Raw genomic sequence first — 12997 nt, forward strand, 5'->3', positions numbered from 1 at the left:
ACTTCCACCTCCACACAGCACACAAATCTATTAATAGTGTCCATAATTTCCTTCCTTACTGTGCTAAGGACTGCAGTGAATAAAGTGAATTTTCATGAGATCTGTATTTTCTATGATTTATACCATGCTTATGATTGTATTTTAAGTGTGGAATATTTCTCAAGTCATGTAAGGAAGAATTCAATCTATACAGAGTATTTTGTTGCTTCTCTCTGCAATTAACTGATTTTGGTTTTGGAAACAACACCCATCAAGGATTTTAAGACTAAATGGGATACAGTTGATAATGGCTTTAGCAGTGACATTTTAACTGCATCTTTTGTATACTACTGAAAATAATTAATCTAACTTCTGGGGAAAAAAGTAACATATAGATCTGACATTAAATTGACATCAACTTTATAATGTTGATGCTATTGGATTGATCCTTATTACTTGAAATACCATCTTGGGCAAAAACTCAAATGGATCACTTTCCATACTTCTTCCTACCTAAGAGTTACAAAATGTACTCTTTACTCTTACACCATACAGAATATAAAATCAACATAAACCTTCCTTCAAAACTGTTGTCTATAAATATTATAACATATAATTATTAAATTCTACCTAAAAGTATATATAGTCTGCTTTATTGGCATCTCAAATGTTTCTGCTGGGGACACACAACATAGCAGTCATTCTCAGTCAGCAGTACACATACACACCAAACTTTTCAAAAAGTGTCAGCAGCACGAATATATATTAAGAAAAACTCCACACCAATGGTTTGCCCACATTACTTGGCAATGTCCCTTTAATATTAATACACAGAGAAGTAAAATTTTTTCATAAATTTGTTCAAGTATGTGGAACATGTAAAATGCATAAGAATCAATATGGACTTCATTAATGTTATATTTATTTATTTTCCAGCTTCATACAAACTGGATGTAGAAGCATAAACATAGTACATTTCTACCATTTTCAACAAAAATATAACCAATATGTACAATTATTGTATTAAAAATACAAAAGGGATACAGACTCCACCAATGTCTTTCTAAAAGACATACAGGTACAAGTAGTATCAAAAGTATGAGGAAATCACCAGTTAATTGTACATTCTGCACTTGACATCACAGAGCGAACTGAGATTAGCAGTCCTATGGTCTACAATTACTTAATGCTTATATAACATTTGTGCAACTTGTGATAGAGCAAGGATTTTGTATTTCTATATGCACATGAGGTCCATAGCCTTGAGATAAAACTGGCAAATAATGCATATTACATGTAAAATTACGAATGCATAATTGACAACGTGATATATAAGCAAATAGACGAAAGCTGTGATTACAGGAGAAAGAATTAAATAAAGCACTGACATTTGTTTGATACAGTGAAAAAACACTGCAGTTTGATCTTTAAAAGTCGAAGCTATTTACTTTTATCTACTGATCAATATGATCAGCTGAGTTCAATGGAAAAAAAAAAATCCAAGACCAGCAGTTCCTCACATTTGAGTACTACTCGGATTGGCAGCCTTCACTTCTCCGGAGTCTGTGCAAAAACAACACAAAAATAGAGGGGAGGGTCATTTCAGTCATTATAGGGTTAATAGCAGCTGTGAGCAGATTGTTGCTACACATTGGCCTTCTCTACACATGCAGTGTTCCATAAAGCCGTTAACAGTTGTGACTATTTCTGCATTGCAAAGGCTGGCAAATCTACACAAGTTGGTTTTCATTACTTAAAAGGCTCTTTTATCCCCTAATGCTGATGTCAATAGATGGAGGTTATTAGATCAGTGTTAACAGCTGACACAAGCTGTGACATCCCAACTTGCCTTCACTGCAATGTTATCCAGTTAATTTTTTCTTTTATTATAACTACTATATAGTTAAAAAAAAATAATATATATATATAACTTAAAGAAGGGGTTGCCATCTGTCTCATTAGAATAAGAGACTATTTTTAGTATGCCATCCTGCGTTCTCCAAGGCACAGGTGTGAGACACACAGTGTCCTCTTCCATCACCAGCCAGTTGCAAGCATGCTTTCTGCATTTACACTGGACCCGACTGAGGATGCCATTAGCACTGACGTTTACAAACTTCTGAAGATCCCAAGGTGGGGCATGTTAAGAGTGAAGCGAGGTGGTCATGGAAAGGCTGCATCCCATAACCTCTGCCTCCCCTGCTGCCCTGCTCAGCCCTGCCATTGCAATATCCTTCCTGGGAGCCCAGGCTGGCAACCCTGCTGACAGGTATGAAATAATACTGTAATCACTGTGCAGATGCAGTATTTGATCTCCGAAACACACAAAATCATAACAGAGGCATTGTAAACAAGCAAAGAAGCACTGCCTCCTTGAAGGATTTCAATGCATTTTTCTCTGTGTAGGTTAAAGGCCAAATGTAATTTGACGGCTAGCTTATCTCATTATCCCAATGAGACTAAGTGCTGGGATTGTGATTAAAATCTAAAAGGAAGATTTAAAATAAACCCTTCCAGGCATTGGGAAGTGCAGCCAGAGTTAATCATCCTGATGTGATGATCTTGGAATCTGGAATGATACTGTGTGATGTGGCAGACAGCGACAGTGGTAGCTTGGAGATTGCTGCACTGTGCATTTCAAGCAACACAGTTTGAAAAGTGCCAGGGCGATTTCTTCACAGTATTTCACATGCAAGGGGAGAGGGAACAGAAGGGGGAGGGGCAGAGGAAGAAGCCCCATGCTGCTTTAAGGCAGGGAAGGAGGCAAATAGGTCCACCATCCTTTAACTATAGTTCCAAGGCTCCTATTCTAGGGACGTCTTCTTGTGCTCTCCTTTAAGGTGGCTCACTCTGGATCCAGAAAAGCCCCAAGTCTTAGACAGCAGAGACTTGTTCATCTTCTGCAAACACAACAGGATAAGGGAAAATAGAATTTAGTTCATATAGAATGAGACTGCTACTGAATGAAAAAACCTGTACTGTGCTCATGTGATTTCCATTTCGTTGTATTAGGCATGTATTTTAAAACAATCTAAATATCTGCACAATTCACGTCTCCCAAGACGTGCTCCTTTGTAAATTTGTTCTCGAGTTAAGACAATTGCTGTAACTGAACTAGGTGCAGTTCCTCAGCCTCAGGAATGTGACAGCTACTTCTAGATATCCAATAGCTTCATAAAGCTATTTTACATTTTTCATTGAAAGTATCTGATTGATTTAAATTAAGATTGAGTAAAAATGGAGTGTAGCTTCAGTCATCAATGGCAGCAACAATTAAAATTCTCTGTCATGCCAATTCTCAAAGTTTGAGGCAATTCTCAAAGTTTGATTAAGGTAAACTTAAATTTTTTAGAAGATGTTTAATGGCAAATTTCATCCTACACATAAAACCTTAGTAACTAAGAAGGTAGGGAGGGAGGGGAGAAGTTAGCCTTTCTAGCATTAAGTAAAACAAAGCATTCAAACGTGTGATTTGGACACTGCCTAAATGTTAAGACCTGAAAATGCAATCCAGCTATGCTTGGCCTCCCTAGTAAAACAGCTATCATTATAGCTGAGCTAAAAGCATGAAGATACAGACACGCTTGGGCAAGCGAGGTAGCAAATGAGTAGTGGGCTTGTTATGTGAAGTAGCTGGTGTCCAAGACTCAATGTCTACAGTGTAAGAATTTCAGGTAGAACACAAGTATCCAAATAAACCTGACCAACAATTCTTTATGGGGCAGATGGGCAGGTATTCTATAGACCAGGATACTTTTTTTATTCATTACATACATTGCTAGTGCCAAACATGAGGTATATATTGGAAGCTTTCAGGACAGGCAGGACTATACCTGGTGAACACAGGCACTTCCAGAGAAGTTGCCTAAGCCAACTGCTTAGTTGTCCAAGATTCAGGTGGACCTACATTCCAAATTTCAAATTTAATTTAGCATGAACTGAATTCCTCCCCTTCCAAAAAGTTAACAAATAGCAAGTTATGAAAGATGGAAAAGAGCTCAAATTATGGCAAGAATTTCAATGGCAGAACACATTTGCATAATTTGCTTTGTGTCTGTGAAAGCACTGACCATTTTTGCATGCAGCACACTCAAAATCTAACAAATAGAAATTTACCATCTTCTTCTGTGGTTAACCCTTGAGCCGGATAGTGAGCGAGACGTGGATCTGACTCATTTGGTTTATGCCAATGAGGTTTGTTCACAGGCCTGCTGGCTGAATGGCCATGAGACTGCTGCTGTGGAGTTGATGCCCCATGGGTTTCACATGTCCGTGCCACCATTCTAGACCTCTGAAGTGCTATGTTGTAATCAGGAGGCTTTCTGGTTGGATGTGAACCTCCTTCTGCAAACTCAGCAATAGGTATTCCGACATAACCAGGAGGAGTTGGAGGTGGTTCCCGGTATCGACCCTCTTTCCGTGCTGCAGGAAAAACAAGAGATTTTTTAAGAGAGTAAGAGGAAAATGTCTCAAAGGAAAATAAACAGTGAAAGCTAAATAAACATCAACCAACTCAACAGCCCAGGAGGAGAAAACCTGAAGTACAAAAGTTAACTACCACATGGGAGACAATGAGGTCTTGAAATTAAACCATGCCAGGAAGTACAGAGTATACAAAATACACAGGAGATAGCTATTCTTCCACTGGTGATGCACTACTCCAGTAAATTCAACAGATTACATGGGTAATTTATTCAGACTTAAAAACTGAACCTGTTCCATCAATTGTATAGAATAAAATGTCCACTGATCAAAGTAATATTGGAGATTGGAGACCACAGAAATGGCAACCATCAAGAATACTGGCATCTCCACAAGTGCACAGCTGAAGATGGGCTTTGTACATGCGAGCTCATCTCTTGTTGTTAGCATTTTACAGGGGAAAGAAAAACAACAAAACAACCAAACACAACCTGACACATTATTTCTCCCCACAAATCTTACTAGTTAATGACACACAAGCTACAATTCTAAAAGCTAAGGGAGTGTGCTTCATCTTTGTAAATTTTTGTATGCATTACTGCTCGCTACTCTTATGGTTGTACTATTTGCAAAATTAAGACTTGAAAGTACACACATAGGAACTGTGACTAAATATAATTTTATACAGGAGATGGAAAGACGACCACCTAGTTTGTGGATGTCATTGAGGTGCAACTGTTTACTTGAAGAAGACTTAACACTGGGCATACTCAGCAACTCTCTCTTGCAGAGAACGTGAAGGGGAGAACAAGAATTTTAAATATCTGCAGGGACACACAGCAGAATGTCATAACTCCATTTTGGAGTTATATATTTAAAGAAATAACCTGGGGCTTTACTGCTGAACACTTTTTGTGGCTCTAGCCCTTTAACACATGACCGCTTACCTTGCATTACAAAGGAAAACACAGCAGACAATTTACTCTCCACAGCTTGTCACACCCTGCATGTTCTTGCACAGTGGAAATGACAACATCACCCTGCATTATGCAGGATGGAACTGACTGAAAGGGCAGTACAAGCTTAAAATGGACTGGTGCTACCTAGATGCAAGATTTTTACAGACTTAAAGTCTTGGTATTATAACAAAAACAAATACTTTCAAATAGATCCTAAGTACTTTTCTTGGACAATTTTTTTTAACTTAGCAAAGCAGTAACTTTGATGCAGGAGAAATTCTCTAGAAGGATACTATTGAAATGCTGCAAGAGATCAATGTCTATTCAGTACAAAAGAACAATGTAAAAATAAGGACTTCTGTTGGACAGTGATATGCAGCATTACACTTGCAGGATAATTAGTTAATAGCACTGAAGTGCACGGAAACATGTGGCTTGAATTTTCTGATCTTTCTCACATTCTCTCAGGTCTCAAAAAAGTAGTTGATACCACTGCCTTGAGAGACAAGTTTGGACAGGATCGTTCCACATTCTAGTGGAAACCAAGGGTATCAAAGAGTAGAATTGGAGAGTGGCATGAACCAGAACCTGGAGTCCTGAACTGAACAGCTTTCTCCACTTCACAGTTTAGGGATTCAGATCTGCACTCAAGCTTTGAGGCAATGGGCCACTGCAAAGCAATATACTTGGCCAGAAAATGAAAAAGCAGTTTATCACAGCAGTCTCAGCATGACCTCAATCTGGCAGGTTTTTTAGCTGTGTTAGCAGAAAATGGCTGTTAGATAGTTCTTCATATTAACCTGAAGAAAGTCAAAGTGAAGGGGATTGAAAGAGGCAGGAGTCTGAGATGGCTCAAGGATAAGGATACATAGAAGGAACAATATGAAAAAAACGTTAACCTCTGCCAAAGGCACTTTTATATTGTTGTATATATTATCTGATCTTTTGTTGAATTATTATGAATCAGCTCTAATTTCTGAGGAACCTCTTCGGTTTCAACAGTCAAAAGAAACATCTCTGAGTTTGTATTTAATCATGAAGAAATGCCATTTAAGACTTAAGGAATATTCACAATTATGATGTAAGTCACAGGGATGTATGAAGTAAAAAGCTCCTAGAAAAAAAATCAGGCCACATTTATTAAGGTATCTAAATGCAGAAGGTGGATGCTTACTGTGAAGAGAAATTCACATTTCAGAACAGACACCTAAATATATCAACCTCTCAAAATACTGTGCAGCAGTTGAGCTGGCAGTCATGTATAGCAGACTCTTTTGAAATACAAAGATGCTGCCAGAACTGAGAATCAACAATAAGGTGATATTTTCTTTAGCAACAAATGCACGGTTAAAGGGGAAAATTTGAGAGAGACTGCAATATGTTCGGTTTTGCTTTAAAAATTAAAATTAAAACAAAACAGAGAAAAGAAATTCAGGTTTTAGAACAAAACAGAGAACCACAAGCAAATGAAGTAAAATACTTCACATTAAAAAAAAAATAACTTACCAATAAGCCCCTTTGTGCTACTTGATGATACTGCTATATGGGTGGGCATGGGAGCTGGCTTTGACTCCTCTGCTGGTACAGATGTTATACTGCTGGTTTCAGCTTCAATCGAAACATCCTTCCCCCCCCTTCGTTTTATGGTACCTGTATCACCTTCTGAGTCCTCTCCCCAGTAGCCTGTTGAGGATGCCCAGCTCGCTCTGGACTGTGCTTGATCAAGGCCCTCCCTACCTTGACTTTGCCTGCCATACTTTGTGCCATGATCAGGGAACATCATCTGGTCCATATGACTGCCCGAGGCCCACAGTCCTGCCCCATCACCTGAACTATCAAAATGAGCATGTCCAAAAGGGAGAGTCTCCCAGCTCCTCTGGTGCTGTATTGTTTGTATGTTGTCATGAGAACCACTAGAACAAGAAGTCCAGCTACCACGGCCACTGTCAGCTGCATCGAGTGAAGCTCTGTCCCCCTGATCCTGTGACAGTTCTTCTGTACTAGGCGAAGAAAGCACAGTTGCTGCAGCATACAGGCCTCTGGTCTCTGACAGTGGTGCATACGAGCTGGATGCACATTGATGAGGGGAAAAAAAATAATAAATAAATCCATTGTTAACCAGAGGTATTTTACAAGACACATAAAGAATTCAACAGTCAAGAGAAAAGCAAACATACTGGGGGGTTGGACTAGATGACCTTTAAAAGGTCCCTTCCAAACCAAACCATTCTGTGATTGAAGCTTTTGATGCAACTTATACTAGGTACTATTTGCATTAACAACTAATTCAATTTTAAGAATAAAACACTTTCCTTTCATGCTCATTCTTAATAAACAATGACCAAACAAAAAAAGAAACCAAACTGGACCGATAGCCTGATGAAACTTATTGCTTCACTGAAGTTATTTCAAAAGGTAAAACCTTAATTTTGCAGGAGCCCTTTAACAGGCCATATATAAAGGTGAGCAGACTGATGGATAGGGTTTCTATGGCTTTTTCCAGCCATGTGAAGCAAAGGATCAACTGTTAGAAACTGAGTTTTAGCATCTCAGCTTACGTTTTAGCTTTTCAGATTTGTTTTCTGCTTTGGAAACTCTGAAAGCCAACTTTTCAACAGTTCTTGTGAATGGAAATGTATCTTAATCTTAATTTTTGGAAACACATGCTACTTTGTAGAGCAAGCACGTTCCCTGTAGCCTTTCAGCAATTAAGCAAGCCTGACACTATCACCTACACAGCAAGAGTGAAACTGACAGTGTCACTTCTGTTTTGCAGCTACCCAGACTCCTGTGTTTTGTCCTTCCAGGGCCACTCACTATACAGACTGGAAATCTGCTCTTCCAAATATTTAAGACATTCAACTAAACAGTTTGCATAGCTTGGGATTCTCAAAGCTAGAATACACCACTTTTAGAACAGGCCTACCATCCACAGACCTCTCAGGATTAAACTCCCTGAAGCAATTTAGAGGACTGAAGTATCCAAATAACAGCTCAGAAAAGTAAGTGGAGACTAAATGGGAGCCAGAGCTCCAATTATTTTCAGACCAAGGTTCACTGCTAGAGATTTAGAGAACTCCTCAGAGCACTAGCTTCCCCACCATTACAGAAGTTAATTATCTAGAAAATTACCAAGAAAACCAGAAGCCTGATGTGAATTTTAGCTTCCAATTGTTGACTAGGAGAGACAGGTGGGGAAAAATATTTTTGAGGTTAGATAAATACATTCACTTTTCTATGAAAGTTACACAAATATATACATGCCACATACACACTTTATGAAAGTATAACATATGCAAACACAAATAAAATTCCTACCCTAAGCTGTATTGATCTGGTTCAATCATGATTCTTCTATCAATCCTTCCCACACCAAGATTTGTCTCCACAATGCTGACAGAATGCCTCTGTCTCCTCTCATCATGCAGGGAGACTGGCATAGAATCGAAAGAGGAATTGCTGACAATACTAGATCTGGAAGAAATCTCGCTGTGACCAGAATCTGAAAAGTTATCCACTGTGCCACTAGGAGCCAAAGTATAGCCTGCAAAAGGAATATCATGTTAATCAGACTCTTCAAAAAGCCTGCTCAGCTATTGTCAGGCAGCTGACAATATACCATAGTCAATCAAAACTATAATCCCATTTAAACAGAAGCAGAACCACAAAAGAAAAAGATACACAGCAGAAAAATGTAAAGCCATATATTCTGGTCTCTTAATAAGATGTTTAAAATTGTGGGAACGTGCACTATTCATTTATGAACCAAGTGCTTGCTTTCCTTCCTTTCTGCTCTCTTCCCACAAATACACTTTTATATCCATGTTGCAAAATCTCACTTCTCAAAAAAATGCCTGTATATAAACACCATCATGAAAGCCGGAACAAAAGAGATGCCCCTGACAAGATCAATGCTAAAAGTGGACCAAAAGACCCTCTCCCACAATTTTTCTCTTCTGCAAAGAAGCACAGATGTCTGGGCTGACTACTTATCACACACTTGGGCTGAGGGGAGACCTGAAGTGTTTTTCAAGAAAGTTAAAAACACACTGAAGATTCTCAAGGTTTTTTGTTTACTTATTACATTCTTAAGTACTTACATTCTTACTAATTACATTCCAAAAATATAATAATCTATAGCATATATTACCAGAATTATACTTCCAATTTGGATGTAGCATTGATATCACCAGGCTGAGATAAAAATCTGCAAGCCATGAAATTTCAGAGGCAAATTCAGCTTTTGTTTTAGTACTAAACAAAGTTGTGCTGAATGCTCTTGCCAGTTAGGTTGAAGATCATGAAATAACATGCAAGTATCTGCAGATTTTATTTTTTGCTTTTAATCTACACTTATGTGTCAAGATCACTTCAAGTCATCTATCCCAATTCACTTGCTGAGAACATGGAATTAATGCTGCAAGATTTACCTGAAGGAGCATACCAGTTTTGCCTGAAGGAACATACCATTTGCTTCGTGCAATTATCAAGTCAATGATTATTTTAGAATTTATAATCATGGTGTACCATTTGCATTTTGCAAAAATACTTTTCCCAGTATCAGCCAGGTACAGAATTCCAATTCCTTTTTAAAGAAATTCCCAGGGCTGACCAAATGTGTAGAAATTCACTTTTTGCACACATAGTATTTGGGAAAAATCATTCTGATATGTTACAAGGACCTGAAGTAATAGTGTGGTCTTCTCTGCCTAACATCCTCTTCTAACTGATCTTAGTAAAGATCACTTCAATAGAGATTTTGGATAGACATTTGTACTTGCCATATTCCTCTTTCTCCTTTTCAGATCTCGTTTATCCAATTTGACTTACTTTTCCCTCTTTGTTTCCCTAAGCCCCACCTATTCCAGAAGTCCTTGATAAATTATTTTTCTTGTTACTGTCCTTGCTTCCAAGATGAGAGGAGGAACTGGTTAGGTCCATTAGTCTGGAGTCAGCTTCAGCTGATCAGCTGTACTCATCTACCACATTAAGAAAAGGCCTGAGCTATCCATTTGATAGGAAAGTTAAAAAAAAATTATATGTAAGTTTCAAATCCTTATCATTCCTGTAAGCTTAGGGAAAGTTATTGATACAGGGAACTAAATTAACTTTCTTTAAAAAAAATACCTCTATGAAGTAATTTAAGAACTCAGTCAAGAAAGTTCCAATTTGTAATAGCATTCTTAAAATATTCATATAAATTGTTTGAACAATTAATTAGGCTGCTAGTAAAACACTGTATATTAGTGATTTGAATCCCACGTATCTTCAGCCTTCCAGTCATACATAGATCACATCCCATCCAGACACACAACACAGCAAATAATATCCTCTAATAGGCTAATGTGCTCAGTGCTGTACAAAGGATTTCAGTTTTGATGTGCACATCATTCCACTGGCAGGAAATACTGATGATGGGAGCAATTTTGTCAGAAGCAGCTATAATGAAGAGTGATCTCCTTCATCAAATCATGTATCAGACTGGGCTGTGTCTTTCCTGTCTTTTGCTAACCAAAAGGCTTTCAGGTATTCCTGAAACCAGGTTCCCAATTATCCTTTCAGGTATCCCCTGCTGTGCACTGCACTTCTTGCCCTCTTGCTTACAATATGTGACAAAAATGTCCAAATCCTCTCTTAGAATTTTTCAAAATCTATGAGCTTCAGTAAATAGGATGAGAAAACACTGCATGTCTAATACCTTTCCTTGGAGAGCTCTGTGGTGAAGTGGGAGGAGAAGACAGCTGTGAAGATGCACTGGATACAGCATCTTCAGATTGCTTCTTGTGACGGTCCAAACTTCCTTCTTCAGATAATGAAAGAATTTTCTTTAAAGCTTGTGGGGAGTTAATGCCTTTAAAGAAGAATGAATGTAGGCAGATGTAAAATCCAATAGAAATACATCTTTCTGTTTCATATAATACATTTATAGAGCAGATACCATGCAGGGAAAAATTTCTTTTTTTCTGTAAATTTGCAAGTTTCTGACACCATCTTAAAGTTTCAACCTGCTCCTGTTTAAAGTATAGTGCTTTATTTCTGCAAATTTGAGAAGTCAGTCTTTCATTTTGGCCACCTAACATTTTTGTTACAGAAAACACAACTTGATGTTCCAGTATACTATCTATACAAAATATAAATCAAGAATATCCATAGTAATGGCTACTGAGGAACTGGAACTAAAATGGTGCTAAATACAAACACAAATCTCACTAGTCAGTGAAAGCAGTAAAAAAAAAATTCTCAAAGGGAAACTTCAGGCCCACATGTCTAACAGAACCACCAGCATGAGCAGGCCTGAATTTCACATTAAATGTCAGACTTTTGAAAACAGCACCAGAATTTGAGGTTATCTCAGATGCGTCACCCAAAAACTGCTTAAGTCACCAATCCCTTTGGACAAGTTGAGGAATATACCCTGGTGCAGACAGTAAAAAACATCCATTCTTCCAGCTGCTATAACAGGTAAATACACACCAATTAAGGTTCACAGGCTGCTTTTCTAGATTGCTTTCTTTCCCTTTTGAGAGAAAAGAATTATGCATACACGCTGCATGAACTGGCACAACCTGCACATTGTACTAGTAGAAATAAATGCCTGAATCTTATTTGATTCAAAATGTCTCCTGTACATGAGCAAACAAAATTCAGAGTATTAAACCAAACCTTTTGTTTCTCTGCTTACCGAATGGTGGGAGATCTTTGACTGGCACTTTCTTGCGGGAGGGATAGAGAGATACAGCAGGGACCTGCAACGCTTGGTTTGCTTTATGCTGCTGCTGCTGCACTTTCTGCTGGATGCCTGCCCGGGGAGCCACTGGTGATGTTTCAGATTTTCCAGATCGTTTGTCTCCTGTATTCTTTGGCACTTTGGAAGAAATGGGAGAAAGCAAAGCATCACTACTAGCTAAAAGTATTGTCGAAGTTTTAATCAGAGTGCACAAAGTCCACCAACTAATAATTAAAAGCTGCTCAAATACTTGTATTGTCAATGCAGCCAGATACATTTAGAGAAAAAAAATGAGGAGGACGACAAGAGGGAGAGATTCAACTCCATTTAAAATACATGCGTGATCAAAGAACTTTTACTCTCTTTCCCAAAACAAAACTTTCATAAAATTACTATCCTTATAATTGTCAAAAAAATAACCAGACGTTACACTGGGCTATAACTCATTTAGAATGGATACATAATTACTATTTTGCTAAGCTGAAGGAAGGGAAGGATCCAAGATAAAGCATTCCTTCAAATCAAAATGAAACCAGTTTCCAGTATAAGGACTCCCATCACTACAGCCAGATATAGTCCTCCAGGTGCCTATGAAACACCTGGACATAAAGAAGTCTTTTCCCTTCCTAAGGCCAAGATATCCAGGATGACCAATCCTATCTACACCAACAGCATCAGAACTGTACAGAAACTTTTGGCTCCTCAATACCCTTTCGCATGAACAAATCCAAAGAATCCTTGTGTACATCAGCATGGTATTATCTGAAAAGACTCATCTCCTATACAAATGCTATATTTCTATATTGTTAATCTGCAAGGTGATTTCCTAAAGATTCATATAGGTTCAGGACTTGATTACAAATCTTATTTTCCACCTCACTGTCTAGTTATTGCTCCAAATGACTTCCCT

The 12997-nt window shown here is 38.1% G+C and overlaps 1 protein-coding gene across 3 annotated transcripts in view; it reads right to left on the reverse strand.

Moving 5' to 3' along the window:
• Positions 1-768: 768 nt before the first annotated feature.
• The window catches only part of RAPGEF2 (Rap guanine nucleotide exchange factor 2), a 177992-nt gene continuing 165763 nt past the window's right edge, over positions 769-12997 (reverse strand). For 2 of the 3 annotated variants that reach the window (XM_030449638.1, XM_030449636.1), the window contains 6 exons: positions 12043-12225; positions 11059-11211; positions 8679-8904; positions 6867-7426; positions 4096-4401; positions 769-1542 (listed from right to left, as the gene is read on the reverse strand). In XM_030449638.1, the coding sequence (XP_030305498.1) occupies positions 1496-1542; positions 4096-4401; positions 6867-7426; positions 8679-8904; positions 11059-11211; positions 12043-12225 (1475 nt within the window). In that variant the 3' untranslated portion in view covers positions 769-1495. Of the gene's footprint in view, positions 2880-4095; positions 4402-6866; positions 7427-8678; positions 8905-11058; positions 11212-12042; positions 12226-12997 lie in introns of all 3 variants that reach the window. The other variant, XM_030449637.1, reaches the window with a different exon arrangement.

This window comes from Calypte anna, chromosome 4A (assembly GCF_003957555.1).
Source record: "Calypte anna isolate BGI_N300 chromosome 4A, bCalAnn1_v1.p, whole genome shotgun sequence".
NCBI classification, from domain to species: Eukaryota; Metazoa; Chordata; class Aves; order Apodiformes; family Trochilidae; genus Calypte; species Calypte anna.